A 24,322-nucleotide genomic window follows, 5' to 3' on the forward strand; every position below is an offset into this window, starting at 1 on the left:
TAACGTTGGTCTTTTGAGTCAAAGGAGGTTTGAAATGTTTTAAAGTTGATTGTGGTGGTAGCTGTACAACTCTTATGAACATAGTAAAAGCTGCTATTATGTACAAAGGCAAATTATATGGGTGTACATTATCTATCAATGAAGTTGTCATGAGATAATAAGGCATCCAATGTTTCGAGAAGAGAATGACCTAAAGAAGGTCAAAATACTTAATGACAACACAAGTCAACCAATAAATCCACATTGTAGGGTTGTTTTTTTTTTTCGGGGGAGGGGGGTGTTGTTGTTTTAAGACAGGGTTTCTCTGTGTTGCCCTGGTTGTCCTGGAACGCACTCTGTAGACCAAGCTGGCCTCCAACTCAGAGATCCGCCTGCTTTTGACTCCCGTGTGCTGAGATTAAAGATGTGTGCCACCACTGCCCAGCTGCATTCTAATAATTTTTAAAAGCAAAAATTCATAATAAACAAAAGGGCCAGCAATGGAAGAATTTTGGCTTGAACTGCACATTTTTCTCTAGAGAAAAAGACATTTAAACCAATGTAACTACCACATACATACAAGCTTAAAAATCGAAATCTGATAGACTAAGCCAAGTGAGGCTCACTAAGCTGACATCATTTCTACTATTTGTTAAAGGTCAGGCTTTTTAAAAAATTGCATTTACTTAAAACTTCGTTTGATGTCAATGGGATTCAAGCTGCACAGGAAGGTGCTCTGCTAAACACCCAGAGTCCTCCTTGATCACCACTCTCTGTGGTGTGGGTTCTGCCAGCAAACCTCCCAGCCAGTGGCCACCTTCCTATAGAGTCATTAAACCTCTCGGTGTCAGCTGGGAGAATGAACCAGCAGCTTCCACACCTGAGCCCCTGTGGCAGGGACAGAGGCATTAGGATCAAGATCACTAATGACTACAGAATTCATATGCTGCTTGTCAGGGTCCTGAGCTCAGAGTCCACAGATGCGACCTAAATAGGATGGCGGACAGAACAATTGTTGACGAAGATTAAAAAGTTTTGGCAGTTGGAGAAGAGAGAACACCTCATTATTTAAATGCTATAGTCTTGCTTTGCTTTTTATTATTATTTTTTTTCCTGTTCAAGTTATTTGTGACTTGCCTCAAATGGACAAATGCCACTCACTGGCATTTAAAAACCTCTTGGTCTCATCACTAAATCTGAGGAAGATTATGCCATCTGTACATCAGCCATCTAGACAAAACAACTTTCTTGTAAATAAATATCACCAGAAAACTTTGGGAAGAAATAATCATAGGATATTTGAGATGGGCTACACATATAGATGAAAACAAGGAAGAAAAAACAAAACCAAACAGCCCTAGATTCAAGGAGAAGGGAAAAAAACTCTGCTATAGCCCAACAGATTTCCCTCTCCTTCCCATGTTCCTCGATATCTCTCTCCTGTTCTGGGACCCTCCTGTCACCAAGCTCAATGTAGGTTGATGTTTGTGTGCCCCATCTGACACATGCCTGGCTTTCTGCTGTCTTCACAAGACCTCACCAGAGGAAAGCAACACTCCAGAGGGCCCCAAGAGTAACATATCTTCTACTCTGTTGTCAGAGAATTACACACCAGGCAAAGGGACACAGCAGCACAATAGCTGAGTCCAGCAAACAACTCCAAAGTCAGACTGCTAAGAGTTCAAATTCTGACCCCATTGCTGACCATCTGTGTAACCTCACACATGTTACTGACCCTCCTATGGCCTGATTTTCTTTCCTTCAAAGTGTGGATAACAAAGCACTGACCTCCAAGATTGTTGAAAAGTAAGAAAATACAGGGAGGCTGTTAGAATGCAGCCAGGCACACTATAAACATCCGAAACTACAGCATCTCCACTCACCACCTTCTCCCCCAAAAGCAAACACTTCCATGGCACACTGACGTGTGCTGTCCTCATGTCCACCACACAGGTCTGCCTTGGATGGTAAGGAGGGAAACTTTCACCTTTCTGTGCTATAAACCATCAACCTCAATGTCAGATCCTGTTAGTGCCTATGTGACATTTCAACCTACTACTAACCAGAAGACAGAAAACCAATTTTGTGACGCTGTCATAGAAGGTATTTTATTGCCCACACCCAATCCTCTCAGCAACCGGCAGGTAAGGACTCTGAAACTTGGCTCGCAAACAAGGACCTCTGGAGCCATGCTGTAAGTGCAGTAGAAACAAACCAGCAGCCTAGTCCTCCGAGGCCTTAGCCCCATACCCCTTTCTAGCTAACCACACTGAACTTATGCCCATTTCCCTCTGAGACCATCCTATATGATAAACTCAACAGACATTTTAAAAAGCAAAATAATGCAGATCTCTGTCAATGAAGTCTGCAGCTTTGCTTCCATTACTTAAACACACACACAATCATTTCTAAGATTTGCTGTGAGAGCAGCATATTGATATCAAGTCTTCCATTATTTAAATGGATCTATAGCTGCCCACAATGACAGATTAATCTTGTTTCTTCCCTAGCTAGGTGTTTGGCATCACGTTTGTGAGATAACCACAAGCTCTTAGGGCGAGAGCTGCTCACATCTTTAGCAATCTGCAAGGGCTTCTCTAGAGGCCAACACCAGTCGAGCAATGAAATATGACTCCATAAATCAGACAGCTGAAGTGGCACTTGTATGTGTCACCATCTATCTTCCTACTTTCCCTCTGAAGGGTCCAGGATAAGAGCTCATCCCTTAGTACTGCAACCACAGAAAGGGCCATCACAGTGGGCACTGACAAAGCATGTGCTACTTAAAACTGAAGCCACACTAAGACTGAGGGAAAGATCCTGCTGGTGTTAGCATGCCTCAGGCAGTGGTAGAAGCTTCAGCAAGTCATCTTCAAAAGGCAGAGAGCCAGAGCTCTAGAAACCTGCAAAAATTGGCTAAGCCTGCAGTCTTCGTTGCTTTAAGTTGAGCATCTTCAAAGTCTAGAATTCTAACTGTAGGGCACAGCAGCTGCCACTGCAGATCTGATCCTCTCAGCTTTTGGCAGCTCTCAACTTGAGATTCTAGCAAAAGAAATTTTCAAGTTGCTATTATTGCCTGTCATGGATTTATAAATATTGTGCACTATCTGCTGTGGCATGGCTCTCATGGGACGCCAGAGCATGCCAAACGCATAACAGAATGAAAACAGTTTCTATTCTTCAAATAAATGCTAATTTTTTAACTATGCTCACGATGTGTTTGGTGACCAGCTCCAGTGGTACAGAATACGTATCAGAGGGGGCGGGGGGAAGCTGGCTGGCTGTCTTCTCTAGCAGCATTCAGCTGCTGCTTTCATTAAGCTTGTTTAATTAGATTCCAGATGCTAATTTGCAAGTCGATACCAGAGGGTGCAGGACAGTTTGCCTTTGAATCCACTCCCTGTGATGTCAGGGTCCTGCCGCACACCACTAGCCTTCGGCAGCCCTCGCACAGTATTCTGACAATTAGTGCAAAGAGGGGACAGTATTGATCTTGACAGACTAAATATTAATCTTCTACCCATTTTAATAAATTGTAATCTTCAAGAGTTGAAATTTCTCACCGGGCCAAATGAAAACATTTCCTTCTTACAGAGAAGGAGACTAGGAGAAGAGGTGCCCTAAGTTAGCTAGCCAAGAGCTTCATTCCTTCCCACCCCAAGGCAAAGTCTGCACTTCTAGACTAACAGCGTATTTCCAGGTTCTTTGGCCACATTCATTACAACTGAATGGAAAATTATCTGAAAAGCCACAATACGATTAACACTAGAGTGCCCATTCAGCTACTCTGTAGGTCACAGTCACTATCAGGCTTCTTACACAAGCCTTTTAACAACAGAAAAAAGAATCAGAGGACACGGCAACAAGCAGCTTCCCACCATGAAAACACGTCTCAAAGAACTGACCTTGGCATCAAGTCACCTTTCACATTTAAAACCCACCACTCTAATACAATGTCTAAATATGTTATTTTGCTGATTGATGATGATGATGATAATGTACTTATCACCAGTGGAAAAAATTTTACCTTGATAAATTTTTCCTTTCTAGCACAGCTAAGCACCATGAACACCAAAGGGAAAGTCTGCAGGCTGCTTCAAAGGCAGATGAACTTGAGCACAACTTAGTAGTTACTTTTGGCCCCTTTGTATCTACCTAGCCACAAATACTGACTGGCCAGGTATGTGCCAAACACCTGTAGTCCCAGCACCAAGGAAAGAAGGCAGAAAAAAGATCAAATGTTTGAGGCCAACTTGAACTACATACTGAGACCCAGTCTCAAAGAGCAAACAACAACAAAAGTGGCTATATCTTTCCTAGGTACTAATCACATGACATTATGTAAGGAAACAGAAATGAATAAAAGTTGTCCCTACCCTCAGTCCTCCAGGTTAACAGCAAGGGAGAAAACAGGGCAGTGAAAATTATGCAACTGCTCCAAGCAACACTCAGGTATCAAGTAGCTGAGGTTTTCTGTGCCTTTTAATGTGCCTTAAACTCACCAGCCAGGTACTCATTTCTCTTAAACTCTGAATAAGAGCTTTCACTGGAGGCAAGCCCAAGGCTCCGATGACCTCTAACAGCAGAGGCCCATCTCAGAGTGCTTAAGAGTTCCAGCTGGGTTGACAGCAGCATTTCTGAACTGTTCCTTCTGAAGGAGTACTTGCCCGTGCCCCATCTCTGGCCCTGGGTACTTAATGGGCTGTCTCTAGCACTGTAGAGAAGTATATTGGCTATCTTCCTGTTGTCTCAAAAGTACGTTCTGAATTTTCCAGACAGGAAGGAGAGAAAGTCCCTTTGGGTCCTTGGGTGGTTTTTAATGACTCAGATTTCACTTTAGCTTGTGGTCCTCCTACCTACAAGCAAGTACTGAGAGTCGGGAGCTGAAGAACAGACTATCTCACCGCCCCTGCACTCAGGGAGCTCCCACTCCTTGACAAGTGGTAAAGATGCCCCTAAAAACAGCCGCCAAACATGTCGGACAAGGGTTACAATGGAGCGCGGAGACATATGTTAATAAGAAGTCCCTAAGGCCTGCTGGCAGACAACAGCAATGAGAAGTCAGTGGCAAGCAAGAATGGACAGACAAGAATGACTGAAGTGACTTCTGTTCCCCAACACTCAATGTTCACCCGGGGCTTCCATTAGGCTGGTACATATAGCATGCACTCACTTTCTTGTGTCTTAGAGAACATTAAAACAAGCACATAATGCCCAGGATTTCGTGATACTGACTATATATCTAGAAAGTAAGTCTAAGACAAATTAAGAGGGCCATGGGAAAGCTGAAGAAAATGCTGACTGGAAAGGGGCACTGGAGGCAAAAAAAACTCCTACAGAATCTTGATTTAATGACAGTTACCTGTGATTACAATGCTAATGCTCATTGACTGTACCTCCACTCCTGTGCATTTTATGACATGTAAACTATACAAATTTATTGCTAAAATAAAGAATATTTTAGAGAAAAAAAAAAAAAACCAGCCTAGGTGGTACCTGGATACGGCAGAAAAACAGCACAATACACAAATGACAAATTCAAGACCCAAGACTAGATTAAGTTTCCCCAATAAACTGTTGTTGTTGTTGTTTTGAGATGGGGTCTCTATGTGTAGCCCTACCTGTCCTGGAACTTACTCTGTAGAACAGGCTGGACTCCAACTCACAGAGATCCGCCTACCTCTGCCTCCTAAGTGCTGGGACTAAAGGTGTGTACCGCCACCACCTGGCAAAACTTTCTCAGAGCACATTTTAAGTGTGAAAACAATTTACTAATGTTTTTATTTAGCCAACATACTTAACATAATATCACCTGTGTATATTATGGGGATAAGGATCAGACTCAGGGCCTCATGCTAGGCAAGAAGCAGTCAAGTGCTCTACTACTAAGACATACTCTCAAGTCAAGATTTTTTTTTTTTAAGTATCTATTAACATGAACCAAGTTTTTATAGAATTAGCTACTGGCAGTTGTTAAGATTATCATTTGGGCTTTATAGTGATTTTCACTAATTGGCAGTGCTAAGTTTCAACCTAAAATTATAAATTTATATAATGGGAATTGTTTCAACCTGTCTCGGGGTCTCACGGGTAATGTAGAAGAACATTAAATGTTTCAAATACAGGCATACTAAATCTAAGAAATGCTCTCTTCAGAATGATAAAATCCCAAGTTTTACTGAAGGGAGACTGATATTTCCCTCTGCTCCCCAAATCACATCCACCTTTGAACTATTTGGAGTTCAGACTTGACACAGTATAAAATTACTTTTGCAGAGCAAAAGTCACTTTTAACATGCCTTAGACATTAACTCTTTCTGCAATTCTCAGCTTTCATTAACATATGGAGATTCTAATTAGTTAGAAAAGACAAAATTTCCAACAAAGTCTGAAAAGATTAATGTGGCTTAAAGAGGTGTTTGACATTAAAGACTCCTCTACATAGAAAACTAAAGGCTTTGGTTTTGGTTCCTTTTCTTTTTAAGTGACCTAGTATACATACTTTTTTTCCCTCTACGTATTTAAGGACACCAAACAGAAAATAATGCTGATATAGGAATAAATTTTCACACTGAGAAATGAAAACAAAATTCTAATTTCATCTACAGTTTTACACTAGGCCCTGCTTATTTTTTCTTAATTGGAGTTCAGATGCTATCATTTTTAATAGAAAATATCTACCTAGATTCTATATGTTTTAATACCCATAGCTAGGAGGAAAAAAAAAAGAAATGAAGCTCACGGAACACATTACTTGCTGTGTTATCCTCATGTACCAAGGTCACAGGAGGCACCTGTCCTGGCAGATCAGTACCATAAACCCATGTTCTCTTTCACAGAATTTGGCCCACACCTAAAGAGCAAAGAGAACTGGAAGTCCATGACACTTACTGCTCCAATGATAGTAACAGAACAAAAGAACAATTTTTGCTTGTTTGTTTGTTTTTGTTTTTCAAGACAGGGTTTATCTGTATAGCCTTGGCTGTCCTGGACTTGTTTTGTAGACCAGGCTGGCCTCGAACTCCCAGCAATCCACCTGCCTCTGCCTCCCTGAGTGCCGGGATTAAAGGTGTGTACCACCACACCCAGCTGAACAAAGTATTTTCAATATGCCATCTTCCTCCAAAGATGATCAGACATAAAATACTGTCAAAAAGTAATTCTCACCAATCCCTGTCCTTTGGATCCTAAGCAAAGTACTTACAAAATCTGAAAGGACAGAAAAGATGAAGCAAAACACTCTTACACTGTTTACCTATTAAGCTGAAAAGAGTTGACACTCCCTATCAAAAAATTAATGATCAAGACACCAAGCAGAAACAGTGAAGACTGCCTCAGGACTCCTGCCCAGCACCGGTTCAGAGATGCAGAGAGTGCAGCTGGTGGAGAGGTAGGTACCGCTGGCACCACAAGCACCCAGAACACTGACCACGCCTTTGGAAGCATTGACACAAACTTGACACATCCGTCATTGGAGGGAGTTCTTTGTATTGGGGGGTGAGGGGGGTGCTTTCATGGGGAAATGTCTTTAAAAAGACTGGCCAAATGTCTTTCACAAGATTCTACCTCTTCTACTACCAAAGAAAATACAGTGAAACAATCAATCCCCTACAAATACATTGGGGACATTAGATCCATAACACCTGAGAGGACTCTATATGTGCACAATTTTGCCCCCGCTTCTGCCAGAGACTGGAAAGTCCACAGAGACTTTAAAAACTGACCCATTTTTATGTCAGGTCTGTGTGACATAAAAGACATACATAGTTGCTCTATTTTTAGTTAGAGAACAGAAAAACAGGTTGTTCCGGTATCCTGACACAGAAATCTCAGTACATAGAAAAATATCCTACACTGCAAGAAGCCTGAAAGAACCCAGAGCAGAGAAAAGCAGAACAGTGCTGGTTCCTCAAGCCCCAGGGAGAACAGAACAGTGCCAAAGGGCCACCACCACGGATATTTTCCAAAGTAGTGGGACTCCTCAACAAACTATCTGTGCCAAAAACATTTCACACAATGACAAAGTTGTGCAAGCTCTGGAGGAGGAATAAAATTGTAAACATTTAACACACAACCGGGAAAATACCTAAAATAAGGAAACTGCAGGAGCTTACATACCTCCATATCTGGCCTAAACTTATCTTCAAACACAGCCATTGCTGCCAAGGAGCCAGAACCTGTAAGAGAAAGATGCGCTTTTAGTGTAGTTTACAAACACTCAGCTTCTCCATCTCGAGTTTACCTTGGGGCAGCAAAAAGAGTCAAACATGCCCAGTGTCACATTCAAGTACAATGTAAATGCCAAGTCTGTAGGCCACATCCAAGCAAAAGCCAGTGCTCTTCCAAAGGCTGGAGCTACTTGCTACTGGCAGGGCCAACCGCATGTCGGTCACAGTGAAATGTTGAAGCTTAAAAATGAGGCCATGGAGAATTTGTATTTTTCCGAGAGGTGAGTGCCCCATAACTTCCTTTATCCTACCCATGTGGGAAAGCTTGTGCTCCACACTTGCCTTGGCAAGCTGCTGGACATAGTGCTAAATACTAAACCTGTTAAGAAGACAATGTTTTAATGAGCTGGCCCTGGTAGAGTCACCTTGGCCGCGTAGACAAGGAGGAATATACTGCACCACAATGGTAATGGGACTTTGCGCTGTGCCACCAGATTACCCCAGCTACAACTGTAAAACACTGCATTCTGTGGCATTTATTTGGAGCTATTATTTTTAGTTTGTACTTTGAAGAGTAACAGCTGAGTAGACAAAATGACAAAGATACAAAAATTTATTACAACAATAGCAAATGGCTGAAAGGTTATGTTGCACAGATATTAACAGCAAATTTATCCCTACCAAGGTTGGACGTAAAGGCATTACAAATAAGCCTGGCCTCTGAGTGGACACAAAGGCAGCTCAGCATTATTTGAAAATTTAAACTTGCTTTGTTCCGAACCCAGCGAATCTTTAGGAAACCGTCATCTGTCTATACAGGGCTCTGGCAGTATTTCAGGGTACTCTACTTTTGGAGAGAGGATACAGCTGCCCACAATTTTTTACTCCAATTAGAAGATTTTTTGGCATTTATTACTTTTTAACTTGTTTTGCATAACACTATCTATTTAGCTGGGTCACAGAGAAAACCATATTTTCTATTTAAAATGATTTGTGTACATCGCTTGACCACCTCAATGGTTTAGCAAAGGAAAAAGGCAGCGATTAAACAGTTTCAAATGAGGTGTCCTGCTGATTTTATCAAGTCTGCTGAATGTATAATGAAAAAGGAGAAGCTGACAGCAACACTGCATTGAGGAAATACAGACTACCTTATCTGAACCATTTAAGGAGGTCCAATTATAGATCAAATTTAAAGGGTAGAAACAGCAGATTTACAGACACAAATCAATGAACATGGTAATCCCGATGAATATGACAGATACTCCTGTTACAGAATATTGCTGTGGTTGAGGATCATTACCTTCACAGCACTGGATACATCACATCCAAAGCAGTGGGAAACGTCAAGTGTAGACCAGCATTACAAGCAATGACTATTCATTTAGGTCCTGGGAGCAAAAGGCAACCCCATTTCCCTCTCTTGTGTTTCTTCTCTTTGGGGTTAAAAACAAAACAAAACCCTAAAATGGTCTAAAGGGACATTAAAAGCCTTCTGGAAAGGAGGCAGACATTAAACAGATATAAAACTGGTGTGCTCCAAACACCCCAGCATATATTCAAGGGCAGGCTCACCAAATCAAGCCTCTGGTTTCAAAATAAACATGTCCTTGAAAAATGTAGATACAGGGTCACATTCCACCAATGGTTTCATTAGTTTCCAGTTCATCATGAGGTTCAGGAGTCAAAAGGGAAAAAAAAAAAATTACTTTGGTTTCTGTTTCAAGGCACAAACAGAAACCTAAATTCTCTAGGTCTTACTAGGAAAAAAAAACCAAGCTGGTTTTGTGAGGAAAACAAAGGACAGCTGTCAGGAGGAAACAAGAAAATTGCAAATGAGGAAATCTCTGAAAAAAAATTATTCTAGATACAAAACGCTCCTGCAAAGTGGCCAAAGGCAGGCTTCCCTTCCAATGTGTCCGAGATTATCTATCTTGAGGAAGAGCCCAAGGGTAAATGGACTAACAGCCTCCGAATCCACATTTTAAAAGGATACAAAAAGACAGGGTATTTACCCAAGAGCTAACAACTTTGTAGAGAACGGAAATGAGTTATTGTTAAAGAAACAAACCAAGCTTAGCTTAAAGGCATTTTTCCTGAAAAAAAAAAAATCATTGGCCATTTTTTTTTCTTCTGGCCCTCCTTTCTTGGCACAGTCACAGTAAGTACTTTTACTCTATTCTTTCTCCTAGGCATGTATTTGCTTCTGTTCAGCTTCATTCAATATTTTAAGAAATGAAAAAAATAGTTCCTGCTCAACCAAACAATGCTTCCTTCGTTAGAAGCTGTTTCCTTCTTGGCAGTAACACCACAGACATAATTTCTCTAAGTGCAAAGGATACTCCAGAAACCCCAACTCCTGATACAAAGGAGTCTGTGTGTGTCTGTGGGGTGTAGAGGGCACTCCACAGTGTCGAGGTGGTAGGTGACCACTGGAAGGACATGAGGGCAGCACTCTGCTTTCCTGTCTACACCTCCATCTTCAGCACACACAGCAGGAGACACTATCTGGACAGAGCACCCTGAACTATGCTTGATTCTGCTCCCTCTGAAGCCAAACACAAGTGGGCTCCAAAAGAAATGTAAAAAGAGAGGATCAATCTCAAGAGAATGTCTACATCGTCTACAACTAGCTCCTGCCCCCCAGCTTTGAGGAAAGGGAGGCTCTGGCGCCCCCTTTGCATGAGACCACAGAAGTGCTAGGAAATGGCACACTCTGTCAACAGCACACATCTGCTGCACAGAAAGTTTGTGTAACAATTCACATAGGAGTGCAACTATGAAAGCCACAAGAAGGCAGAGTAAAATCAGCACACAACATCAAGGCAATGTAATGAGAGGCACAAGAAAAGAGCTATCACTTAAAAACAAAACAAAACAAAACAAACAAGCAAGCAAAAAAAACCAGAAAAGGACAGCCAGGGATACACAGAGAAACCCTATCTCGAGACCCCCACCCACCCAAAAAAATTAAAACTAAAAACAAAAATTAAAGGACAAGGACAGTATCTATCAGTAATGTTTATTCAAGCTCCCAGATCTTGGTCCGAGCCCAAAACTAGATACAACAAACCTCAGACAAATGTCATACAGACAGCCATCATGTGACTTACAAAATATTCAAACACCACATCTCCCTTTCCCCATATGACATTAATAGACACCCCAAGTCACCCACTGCTTCAGCTTCTCGCCACCTGGCCAGGCATCACCAATACACAAAGCCAGGGCAAATTCTGTTGAAGGACCATTTGCTCTATTTTCTATTCTAAAACCATGGACACCTCTGAGTTCCATACTATCTGGGTTCCCATAAGGAAGGAAATACAGAAAGGCAGAGGACAGCCTGCCAGTACAGGAGCCAGATGCTAATGACACCTGCTTTCCACACATGGAGGCCGAGCTCTGTGAACACATGGACAGTGCTCCATGTATCCCCACCCCAGCAGAAATGAGAGTACAGAAGGGGGGAGCAAACAGAACCTAACGGTGAGCACGGCTGCACCACGTGTAATGCCTTATGTCATTTAGTTTTCCTTATAGCAACCCACCTCAGTGGGAACCATCTCCCCCAGGATTACAGGCCCTACATGCAGAAAGGCAGAGTTCCATCTCAGCTGCCACCTTCTGTGGCCCTCTTACACGGAATGTTCTATATGCATAACACAGTCAGAAAGGATACATAAGACTGGTCACAACCAGGTCTTGCTGCCCTCAGCTCCCCAATCACGTACTTCATACTTCCTATCACTTCCCAAATGCCCATGCTATTTCAGCCTTCTCACCTTGTTGCGTGGCAGTCCCTGGACCCCTTGACAGCTCGTGGCACTCCTAATCACCTTTAAACCCCAGTTCTTCCCAAGAATCTTCCTTGAATACCACGCACACCCTGAGAGCTTACTACTCTCCTCCAAGACCTGTCCCCCCTTCCACAGCTGCAGCCCCATACCAAGCTGGCACATAAGCACCAAACAGATCCATGTTGGATTACGCTGTGTTCAATAGAGAATGCGACTGGCCAAGAGCCAGGGAAACTACACAAGTCCTAAGGAGTGATGCTAGCAACCAACATCTCACGGGGGTGTAAAAGAACATATACTGCCTGGTGCCTAATTCACCACACCAGGCTGAATAAAGGCAAGCAGTATAACCCAAGTTCAATTTTCAAAAAGATGTCTTAAAGCAGCAAACCTACGTGCAATTCCTGTCTTAGTGTGGCTAAGCCTCCCACTACCGTAGGAGTGGGCTACCTCTATTGGGTTTCTGCATTCTACTAGCGAAGCTCTCCACCTCATCAGGAGTTTCCATGTAGCTGCTCCTTAGCAACCTCCACAAGTCTGCCCTTTTCAGCCCACCTACAGTGACCGAATACCCCACTGCTGCTTCCAGAACAAAGCTCTTTAAAACAGAAAAACAAGGAACAATTCAGTTATTGGCATTTAGAGAGATAATTCCATACAACCTCTGGAGTGGCTACTTTACTCCCTACCTTATGCCCCAGGGCCACGGTCCTCCTCCACAGTCAACCATCACTGATGCGGCTTCTCTTGACACCTAACACACTGAGAAGCCAGGCTGTGGAGAGGCAGGCACAGGAGAAAATCTACATCCACTACTCAGAAAACCTACTCAGGTGGCCTGGCTGCCCTAGCAAGATGCTCATTAAAAGACTTTTCCTAAAACTGACACCCTGCAACATCCTGGGAAGAGGGCATTGTCTACCCTATCACTGTCCCACCTACAGATCTGAGGTGACACTGGGAAGCCAACTACATCTGCTGACCCTCCAGAAGAGGCTTGTGCATCCATACCCAAAGGTCACCTCTTCACCCAAGATTTTGACTCGTCCTTTCAAATCATGTCACTGGCTTAAAAAAAAAAAAAAAGCTGTAATATAAAATACAAGTGCTGAAACTAAAAAAAAAAGTGCAAAATGCAGAATATTAATAATTGAAAAGCTCACACAAAAACATTTCCAACAAAGATAACAGCAGTTTATAAGCCAAGAAGACAGAGCTATAGCTACAAACAACTTCATTAGTAGTCAAAGAAAAGCAAACAAAAATAAAGCAGCCATTGTCTGCTTTTTAAATTAACAGAGATTAAGAAGAGTAACAACCAGTGCTGACAAAGATGTAGTACAATGGGCACACTAAACCACTGGAAGAGGCAAAGGGGATTAAACTTTCCTGTCAGTAATTTGGAAATCAGAAGCTGTGCACACTCACCACAAAGGAGCTGTTCTGAGAAACAACGGCATATACACGTTTAGATCAGCTAACAGCAGCAGTAAAATAAAAAACCTAGAGAAATCTAAAGTTCTAATACATGAGATGGAGGAAAGAAAGAAAATATTATATGAACAGATCAATTAAACATGCTAAAGCAGAAGTATTTTCATTTTCCAGAAAAGAGTCTTCCGTGCAGTACTGGTAGATGTGTTTCCGTAGTACAAATGACACAAGGCTGCAAGCACATGAATCAAAATAGACACCTACTGCTGAATGACTATTTCTACTCTGTTTACTTGTATTTTAAATTTTCTCTTCTAAAATCATGTATTACTTGTAATTCTTAAGGCATAAACTAAGAGAAAATCCAACATTGTGAAAGGATAAACAAAACTAGCAAACCACCGCTACTATCACATCTGTCTAACAGCAGCAGCAGCTCCTCCTGAAATCCTCACACGGGCCTGAGGGTCAATCTTCAGGTGAGTCAAGAGGACCAAGGAAGGCAGCAGTCAGTCACCACAAGTGTTCCTGTCTCCTTTATCTGGTCCTCCGGAGACCTTCTCTAGGACAGTCTCGGAGGAAAAGCCCCTAGTAATGAAGTCTAGAGCACACCAGCACTCATCTAGAAGCAGCCTGGCAAACAACATCAGCAAGAGACGTGTAGTCATAAGGAATTCCAAGGTCCACTGGTGTCCACTGGCTTTGTGGCTCTTCAAACACTGTACTAGTCCCACTTTTTAAACAGAGGAGATTAACAGTCAGAGATACCTGACCCAATCTCATGCCTCATGCTTTCAGCACATTAAGAATTTCTAAGCCAAAATGGTTTTGTTTGGTTGTTTGGTTGGTGGTTTAGTTGTAATAGTGTTCCTAGCCTAGACTGGTATGGAAAAATGATGCTCTTGCCTCAGTGTCTTTGTCGTTGTTTGGTTGGTTGGTTGGTTGGTTTAGTTGTACTAGTGTTCCTAGCCTTGACTGGCATGGAAAAATGATGCTCTTGCCTCAGTGTCTTCGTCATCGTCGTCGTCACTTCCCTCCCTGTCTACACCTCCACTTTCCTTTTTCCCTTTGTTTCCATCTGTGGTACTAGGCATGGGGCCTGGGGTCTTACACATGCCAGACAAGCATGATACCTCTGAGTCACGCCATCCTCAGAGTCAGAGGGCTCTCTCCCTTCCACCAGTTGCCTCTTATGCAGGAAGTCCAAACGCTGAAGTCAAGATTAGCAAGTGAGCCTAGAAAAGGCAGCTATCTTTCTTAGCTTGCCAAAAGAGCAGGCTCCATCCAGGCTTTCCTCTCCTAGTTGATTTCATACTAATTACTACACATCTGACTATAATCTATATTGTTTTACTTAAAAGTTCAGAAAGAGATTTGAATTTTAGTTGAAACGCTGTTATCTCTAGCAGTGACACGTAGGTCTATCTGTTCTTGGAGTATTTATATTGCCATAGTCACATTTTTCAAAAAGCAAAACTAGTCCTAATTTTCTGAAACCTCAGAAGGCACTTAACAGCATTAGTGTGGCTTCAATACCCTTTATCCAAAATGATTGGGACCAAAAATAATTTGAATTTCGGATTTGAGGAAATATGCATACATATAATTATAATGAGATATCTTGGGATGGGACCCAAGTCTAAACAGGAAATCATCTGCTTCATATGCAACCTATACACATAGCCTGAAGGTAATTTTATGCAATACGTAAGGGGATCTCAGTTCCTGCCGCAACCTGTCACATGAGGTCCAGTGCGGTAGTCTCTACCTGCAGAAACATGATGCCCGGTTTCACACTCCAGAGCCAGTATGTTCAACCTATAGTCCAGCCTGAACCTGTTTTTCTTCAAGAATTCAAAAGAAAATCTGAAATTCACCGCCTCTTACTTGCTCTGTATGTTTAAAAATGCTTGCATTAACACAGGCTGTGTACAGTTTTGGGTTTAGGGGGGTTGTAGCATATTCTTTCCATATATCAACGTTTGTGTAAATACTACATCAAACTTAGCAATTCTATAATCACCGTTACTAGACAACTGGAGTAATCAAAACTGAAATGCTTTCCACCATGTGCTGCCTGCTCAAGCTCTAGGAAGTTGGCAGGTGGCAATCTGTTTCCTCTAAGAAGACCCATGCATAAACTCAGCTTGGGGGTGGCAGGCATGGGGGGTGGCAGGGGGGAGGGAGAGACAGGAGACAGGGACATTTACTAAAGTCCACAGCCTTGAAGCCGTGTGGTGAGGAGAGTTCCCCATTTTACAGACTAGAATTTATATTCTATTTGTTTCAAATAATTTTTCCAGCAAAGCAGCTAATAAGAAGCAGAATAAAGATTTTAAACCTAGGTCCAGAGGCTAGAAAGCCCAGGTCCTACTAAGAAGCAACTAAGGACATGCGAGATGTCCAAGCTCTGGAAATGCACAGCTACTAAGGTAGGGAACCTCTGGTTTCTCTGGGCACATGACTCTGAGCACAAGGTATCATTGCCTCAAAAACTAGGGTACCCAGTGCAGCAGCTACCCTGACTTCCTCCTAGCCATCATCCTCCCAACCCCCGAGTCAGGATGGCAACAGCTTATATAACTTTTATCAGTGGCTTCTGCAGGCTGAGGCAGACACTGTGCAAAGCCAAATGCTGGGACACAGTATAAGAGCTCAAGGAAAACTAGTTACTGTAATGACTCTGGGACACGCTCCCTGTCCTCCAGCAGTGACTTGATACACTCATTCTCAACAGGTCCCTGAGTGGCAGCTTTAATGGGAACCAAGGTGTTCAAAATTTCTTTTTTCAATGTCGAGAAGTTCTGAGAGGCAGCAGGAAATGGAGTCCCACTGCTTCTCCCCAAATCAATTTTACTAGATCGTCACAGGAAAAAAAGACTGCCCCTGCTAAGGAGCAGTCCGTTTTAAGCACCCAAGGACCTGTCTGCCACTGTGGTCTGCCAAGGTGGAAGATGTATGCAGCGATAAAGGAGTCCGCGCAGAACTTTCTAATCCATCAGTGTCAGCTCTCCCTGACAGAGCGCTTACTCACACTTGCTCATTGTTAGTCAACTGGCCACTCTTCTAGCAGAAAATCTGGTGCTTTCCACAGACCTATGGATGGAGGTCATTTTTCACTCCATTCCTGCCTACAAGGCCTCGTCTCCTGGTACTGGTGCTTGCACTGAGGGCCAACAATGCCAGCATGTGAAAAGCTGATTTATGAATATAAAGCAATGCTGGTGCCAGGGGACTGCACTCAGCCACTAGAGAGCAGTGGAGCACCTCTCCAGACTCAGATAGACTATGCCACAGAATTGAAAAGGCTTAATTGTATGCATGCATTTCATTATAGGCCTTGGCCAAAAGCTGTAGAGGGAGGCGGGCGGCAGGGCAAGCAATCAGACAATCTTGCATGGCTTGCTGAAATCGAGATTTGTCCTTTGTCAGCATAAACAGTTTAATTTGATGTTTTCACTCCTGAGTAAGCACTGAGTATTACATCTAAACCCTCATGAGGGAAGAATGCTTCCTTTTCATCAACGAATGTACTTCAATGTCAGAGTCTACTTTTAATTCCCAATAAATTATTGGAAATATACTCCCAGTCTATATGCTGGGGAAAAAAACATAACAAACAAACAAATATACATACATACATTCCCAACATTTTCCACTTACAAACTAGTATCTCAAACAATGCAACTCCTTCTCTACATGTAATTGTAAGTAAATACTTAAAACACCATTTGACTGCTGGGCGTGGTGCCTGGCAAACGCCTTTAATTCCAGCACTTGGGAGGCAGAGGCAGGTGACTCCCTGTGAGTGCAAGGCCAGCCTGGTCTACAAAGTGAGTCCAGGACAGTCAGGGATACACACACAGAAGCCGTGTCTCGAAAAATCAAAAATAAACAAACAAACAAATAAATAAATTTAAAAATAAAACAAAACACCATTTGAAGGGAATGGGATTATCCTCAGAATTGCAACTGTCAAGTCTCACAGATCTGACAGGTCATAAACACTCCTAAGAAAAACTTAAAAACTGGGAGCATATAGGCTTAAAATGTAGAAGGTTTTCTTATTCATGTATGTTGGTAACATGTCACAAGGTATGGAGAGAAATGTTTTCTTAAAACAGTGGTGCACAGCCGGGCGTAGTGGTATAAGCCTTTAATCCCAGCACTTAGGAGACAGAGGCAGGCGGATTGCTGTGAGTTCGAGGCCAGCCTGGTCTACAAAGTGAGTCCAGGACAGCCAAGGCTACACAGAGAAACCCTGTCTCACAAAAAACCCAGAGGTGCAACCTGACCCCATGCTTATGAGCCAAGATGGAGAGTGACAATTGTGTCTGTCCTCTTGGTCACCCACAGGTAGTGACTAGAATAGGAGGTCACAGGCCTCAAGCTGAGGACACCAGCCCCCATCTGAAGCAGGAGAGGGAAGGCAGAACACCCAGGGTTGTGGTACCCTTTATTCTGAGCTCCATTTCAGAACTATTTCCTGTACTGCAGGTCAGTCTGCTTTCCATGTCTTTCTCAAGCTGCCATGTCCCTCAGGACCCTCAAGAACAAAGAGAGCAGTTTTAGCAAGTTATAAGCATCCCTGATTTTAATAATAAACTAGAAATCCTACTAATTGAAAAACTGGGCAGTTGGATATATTTCATTCAACTCATCAATACCTTGTTTTCAGACATGGAAACAATGTACAAACAGGTGAAGGAACCTACTCAAAGCTACACAGCTAGAGACGGCAGAGTGGGAAGCTGACCTAGCTCAAGAGGGTCACCATCCTCATCCTATGAACTACCCAGAAACGCATAACATGACTTCCTACTATATCCGACCTAAAATCAGAGAGTAAAAGACCAGCAAGTACTAGGTTGTGAGTACAAAGGCACTTTGCTTTTAGCTGGTCCAATTCTGAGACAAGAGCAGGGAAAGAGGAATTAGTTAACCCCAGTCTCTCTGAAGTGGGATTTAAAGCAAAGAACGTAAAACTGAACACTTTGTTTAACCGACCTAAAAGTACTCCTGGCAAGGGCTTTTATTTGGTTGTGGCTAGACTGAGTACTGAACTCAAACTTCAAAGATTTCACGAGAAAAATGTCAAAGCTGAAAAAAATGAAGATAACAATAATTCAATACCTTCACTATTTTACCAACACCTTTCTCTACTCCACAGAACCAAGAACAAAGTCCACTTTGGTCAGAATAGGTTAAGAACTGGCAAAGGCTAGCCGTATTACGTTCTGTTCCAGGTAACATCATGAATTTTACAAAGAAAAGTTTTTTCATCTCTAACCTAAGGGCACCATCTATTGGCTTAGTACCACCTTTGCAGCAACCAGGAAGCCAGAAACAGAATCTAACTTCCAGGGACTTCCAGTTCCCAGCTGTTTTGTTTTTGGCACTTCATTTAGCTACAGAAATCTTAAGATTCAAAATCCATGTGTTACACATTTTAAATCTTCTAAAATGGACCTTACTTCTACTAATCAAAGCTGGGAAAGGTGCCAGAGAAATCTTAGCACACAGAATTGCATAGAAAATGTGTTGGCACTAAAATGACTGCAACATTACACAAACAACCACTATGTGCTTCCCAGCAAGGGTTTTCACCAGGGCACCCACTGCATCCTGGAGCCCTTGTCAAGGGGACAGGCCCTTCAGCCACTCCTGTTTTCCTTTGGAGACAGTCTCATATAGCTCAGTCTGGTCTAGACCACACAATGCAGCCCTACTAGCCTCCTCCAACCTCAGCTTTCGTGGTATTAGGACACATTCAGCTTCTAGCCACCATTTTGCAGCAGAATTCAAGGTTCATAGAAAGCCAGGGAATTCTGGACTAAAGATTTAAAGATACGCTGACTCTAAAGATAGCTCTAAAAAAAGATAGTACCCCCCCCCCCCAAAAAAAAGCACAGAGCGCGCAGCACATGGAGGCACAGTGCTTCCCATGGTGTGTTCAGCCAGACATAATCTCAGTACCCTAGAAGGATTAGCAGGTGTGGCTTTGACCTTCCTGAGATTAAAAGGCAAATTCCATTCACAAAGACACCATACCACAACCATGAAAACCACTTCAGCTTCACTTTTAAAATAACCCATCTCAGGTTCCAAGAGGTTAGGTCCAAGCAGAGCTAGGCCTAAAGCCAGGATTTCCATGGCTTCTTCCAAGGTTCTAAGTTACACCTCAGCATTTCCTAAAAGAGCCCCTCAGGGTCACTGCCAGCCTGCACCGAAACAAAACAAATCAAAACAAAAAACGAAGTTTCCTGGACTGGCACAGATCCTTCCGGCTGCCTCTGACTGACAGGACTCAGGGCACAGGCAAAATCTATAGCAATATATGCTTCTAAGACTCCCAACGAAGCAAAAAGAACTCCCAGAAAGGTTTCAGTGAGGAAGGCCACAGACCGGTCTTCTGAGAAGGCAGCCAGAAAGCCAAAGAACTAAGTACAGCTGCAGCTAAATCCATACCTGATTTAGGAACTGAAAATGAATATGGAAGAAACATTTTAACATCCCAAAGCATGCTAATCTGATCCAATACAGGATAACTTCCAAATTCACGTCATGGGGAGACACCACAGGGGTGGTAGCACTCATTTGTCACTCCAGCACTGAGGAGGCAGAGGTGGAGAGAGAGAGAGAAGACATATCTATACAAAAGGTGTGCTTTAATGTAAAATGCAGAAAAGATGATCCTCAACTTCTCTCTATAAGGTCGTTTGAATAAGAATGACCCCTACAGGCTCATGCTTAGTCATCAAGGAGGGGAATTATCTGAGAAGGATTAGAAGGATTTAACAGGTGTGGCCTTGGTGGAGGAAGTGTGTCACTAGGTGTGGGCTTTGAGGTTTCAAAAGCCTGTGCCAGTCCCAGGTTGGCTCTTTCTCCTCTCTGCTTGCAAATCAGGATGTAGCTCTCAGCTCCTTCTCCAGAACCATGCCTGCATGCTGCCATGCTCCCCAAAATGATAATGTACTAAGCTTCTGAAACTGTCAACAAGTTCTCAGTTAAATGCTTCCCTTTGTAAGAACTGCCTTGGTCATGATACCTCTTCACAGCAATAGAACAGTGTTCAAGGCACTATCCATGCTCCAGTTTAATTTTAGGATTAATGTGTTTGTAAGACAACACTAGTTATTTCTGCCTCTCTGTCCCCATCTTCTTAACTGCTCAGGGCTCTGTAACTGGGACTTGGTAGGTATATTCCAGTAATTAGGAAACTGTGTATCCAGTTTATCTGGATAGACTTTACCTCAATGGCCCTCAGAGTGACCCCACATCTTCCCTAATGATGCATACCAATGCTTATTCCTTAAGTTAGTATTCCTAAATTGTCCAAGGGCCTCATTTCCAGGAATGTCATGCTTGAAATGTATTCACGCTAATTCTCTATGTGGATAAGCAGACAAAATAAAAATTTTATATACCATGCCAATGCTGCTACAAGGAACACTGCCAACCTAACAAAAAGACGGTCCCCAAGCTTCTACTGACATGACTTCAGTCTGCCTAATAAAGGAAAGCTGGCAAGTTCACAGAATAAGTTAATTAATCTGAGAATTAAGAGCCTTCATTTTATCTTTAAAAAAAAAAAAAAGACTAAAATCTTATCTCTTTCTTAATTTAAATTAAAAAACGTCAGAGACTCTTATCCAGCTTCCACAATTTATATCAGTAGTCTCTTCCAAATTTAATTTCCTAAAAGGGAAATCAGAATATAAAAATTTTAGGATTCCCTTTTCTAGCTTATACACTTCCTTGTTAGATGGAGAAACCTTTGGGAGCCTCACTCTCGGCAGCTGTAGGTCAAGTACTGCAGCAGGGAAGCATCTCACCACAGCTGTGTTACTGCAGAGAGCTGAGTGTTGTTGTCACTGTGGACAGCATGCTTTGGGACAGGGCCAGACCACAGGGTGGTCACTGTACTCTTCTTCCCAGTAAACCGCTGAAAGACCAGGCTTTAGAGAGGAGACATCCAGACCAGCACCAGGCGGATCACCTGTGCCAGCTGGCCAAATGAGGAACAGGATGGGTGACATCTATTCAATGTAGAAGAGTAGCCTTCAGGCACCTGGCTGGCTGCCCATACTAATCTAGGGGTAGGCAAATTTTTGGTACCCCTTTTTAGGAGTTGTGGCTATCAGTGCTTATTGTCAAATCAACAAAACTAAAAAAAAGAAAAAAAGAAAAAAAAACACTTTTATTTCAATGTTCAGCTTCTACTCATAATAAAGTCAGTGTAAATAAAACAGAATCTGGATGAACTATTCATTTTCGCACTGAAGCTACGCTAGAAGGGGACTGCTCACAGCCCAGGAGAGCATTACACTGAGGATGGCCCTCCATTTGCTCCATCATTTGAGGTTTGGGTTGTTGCTCATCCAAAATAAAAAGCATGAACTAAAACAAAACTCATCAAATCCTGGCAATTCTAGACCTCTTCCTCAACATCTAGCTCCTCACACCCTCAGCAGGATGGGAAGGAGAGGAAGGGGAATTAGGAGAATGAAGACACAAAGCCAAGCCAGCCCAGAAATGGAAGCCAGTTAGGAAGGCAGCAAAGCCCACGCACTGTGAAACTGAATGTGTATGCTTCTGCAAAGCTCTCCTTTTCACAATGGGCATGGACTGGAAAGAAACAAAAAATAAAAGACATGTTGTTTTAATGTCATAGAATTATAGAAAATTGAAATTTTTTTATTTGCCTCTATAAAGGTGTTTCAACACATCCTGGGTTAATGTTGACATGCAAGTTGAGACATGGAGCAATCAAAAACACAAAGAGCAAATAAGTACCTTTTGGGAATTTGACAAATACTTTTACTACTCTGAAGCAAGGCTTAATAGCTTAATAAGACAACATCTGTGAGACAGCGCTATCACAGTAGCAATGCTGTTCTGGGACTTACTTGAGAGGGAAGTCAAAGGTTCAAATCTCAGCTTTGCCACTTACCAAGTAATAGCTAAACTGCTACATCTTCCTAAGCTTCGGGTTTCTCATCAATAAAATAGCAATAACAGAATCATTTATATGGAATTCAGCAGAAGATAATGTAGCAGAACCCAGCAGACTGTGGCAAAAACACTACATAATATGCTTTATTTTTAAAACAATACTAGATTCAATAATAAACAAAAAAGGACCAATCACATGAACACTGCTTTATGCTATATGCTATTTTCTTACAACTAAACTAGAGTCATATACAGAGAACAGAATCAATGCTAACTCTGCTCTAGAACTACAAACCTCTAGTCCACAGTGAACAGCAGCTGAGGTTACTAAGTTCCATACATTCACTGGCACCAAGTTACAAAAGCAAGATTCTGGCATGCTCTTAAGACAAGATTCCATTCAGAGATCACAGAACTTTTACAGAGACAAAAAAAAAAGGGGGACAATGCCAGGAGGTGGCAGTGAGAATCTGTTCAGGTAAGAACAAGGGGTTGTTGCCAGAGGTCCAGAATATACACATAAAAAGAGCTAGAAATGAGCCAGGCTTCCACATGCCTGGTCAGAAGGCCAGCTTCCTCCCGTTCCTAGCCTCCTGGATGTCAGACTGATGTCTCACAGCAAATCTAACCCTATTAGAAGAGAACTGTCTGGGACTGGGAACCCCAAAACACCTTGGCTTGCAGCATCTGGACCCTATCTAGCCTCACCTCTGGCCCTCTGCTGAAACCCTAGACAGAACCCTCCACCAACCTCAGCCCTGTTCCTGCCCCGCCTCCAGTGAAGTCAGACTCTGTCCTCAGCTTGATCACCACATGGCCTAAGAGCCTCCCTGGTGGCCAGAGTAAGGCAGCAAACTTCTTCCTGGGTTTTTTCCCTTCTCAAACTGGCAAAAAGATCCAGAAAGACATCTCTGTGTGCTGTTGGTGGGAGAATAAACTAATGCCATCTTTTTGGAAGGCAATTTGACAATGGCTCCTGAAAGGTAAAATGGGCCCTGTACTGCCACATGTCACTTCTGGGGGCTGCCTGTCCAGCAACTGTACTTCCTTCCTGTGTCTGGGAGATCCACCTCACATGAACAAGCTGAGCTCCACTCTCAGAAGCACCCGCCCTTTTCCCACACAGCTCTCTGGCAGTGCAAAGGACTGCAGCATCAGCTCAGAGGCTGTCCAGTCACCCCTGTCACAGCTCTACAGAAGATTACCATGCTCACCTGCCACAGCCCAGTTCTGAAGTAGGATTTTTTTTTCCCCACTGTTCTTGGCTCCAAACCCAGTTTTTGCCCTCCCAGGTACATTAGAAGCCACCTGCTATACAACAAAACAACAACAACAACAACCCAAAACCAAAACATCTCTTTTCCTTAAATCATGCAGTGGTTCTACTGCTTATGCAAGAATTCTGACAGAGACATGAACACATCCTAACCCAGAAACTTTATACTAGGAATGTATCTAAATCAAGTTTATATTTGTACAAACCAATCAATATACTGGTAAAACACAGAAAAGCAAACCATTCACCGCTAGGAGAATGACCAGTAAGTCATAGCACAGCTAGGTAAAGCAATCAATAACAGCTACAGAAATAGTATTCTCCATATCACTTAGAACCACAGAGAGACAAAATCCTTAAACAAATTTACAGAGGGCTGCAGGTGTAGCTCGGTGACAAAGCACTTCCCTTGTGCACAAGGTCCTGCTTTGCTCTCCAACACCACAAAAGAAAAATAAGACAAATCAATGGGAGAGGATTGTGTAGACTGCAGGGCTTCAGCTACGTACTGTCTCTACACCTCTACAGGCAGATAAGTCACAGAGAAGGACAGACGAAGATGTTCCATGAAATATTTTTTAAGTAGAAAACAACAAAACCATCCCTAACAGCGGTAGGTCTTGAGGAGGTGTGTGACACAGACTTAACTCTCCCTAAATACTTTGGCCCTGGAGGGTCTTGTCATATGCACACTACCCTCATGAAGCAAT

The 24,322-nt window shown here is 42.7% G+C and overlaps 1 protein-coding gene across 1 annotated transcript in view; it reads right to left on the reverse strand.

Moving 5' to 3' along the window:
- Positions 1-24,322, reverse strand: part of PSMB7 (proteasome 20S subunit beta 7) — a 58,181-nt gene that overhangs the window by 21,111 nt on the left and 12,748 nt on the right. The window contains exon 6 of the mRNA XM_084797957.1: positions 8,098-8,156. Coding sequence (XP_084654083.1) covers positions 8,098-8,156 — 59 coding nt within the window. The remainder of the gene's footprint in view (positions 1-8,097; positions 8,157-24,322) is intronic.

This window comes from Acomys minous (genome assembly GCF_964271855.1).
Source record: "Acomys minous genome assembly, chromosome: 10".
Lineage (NCBI taxonomy): Eukaryota > Metazoa > Chordata > Mammalia > Rodentia > Muridae > Acomys > Acomys minous.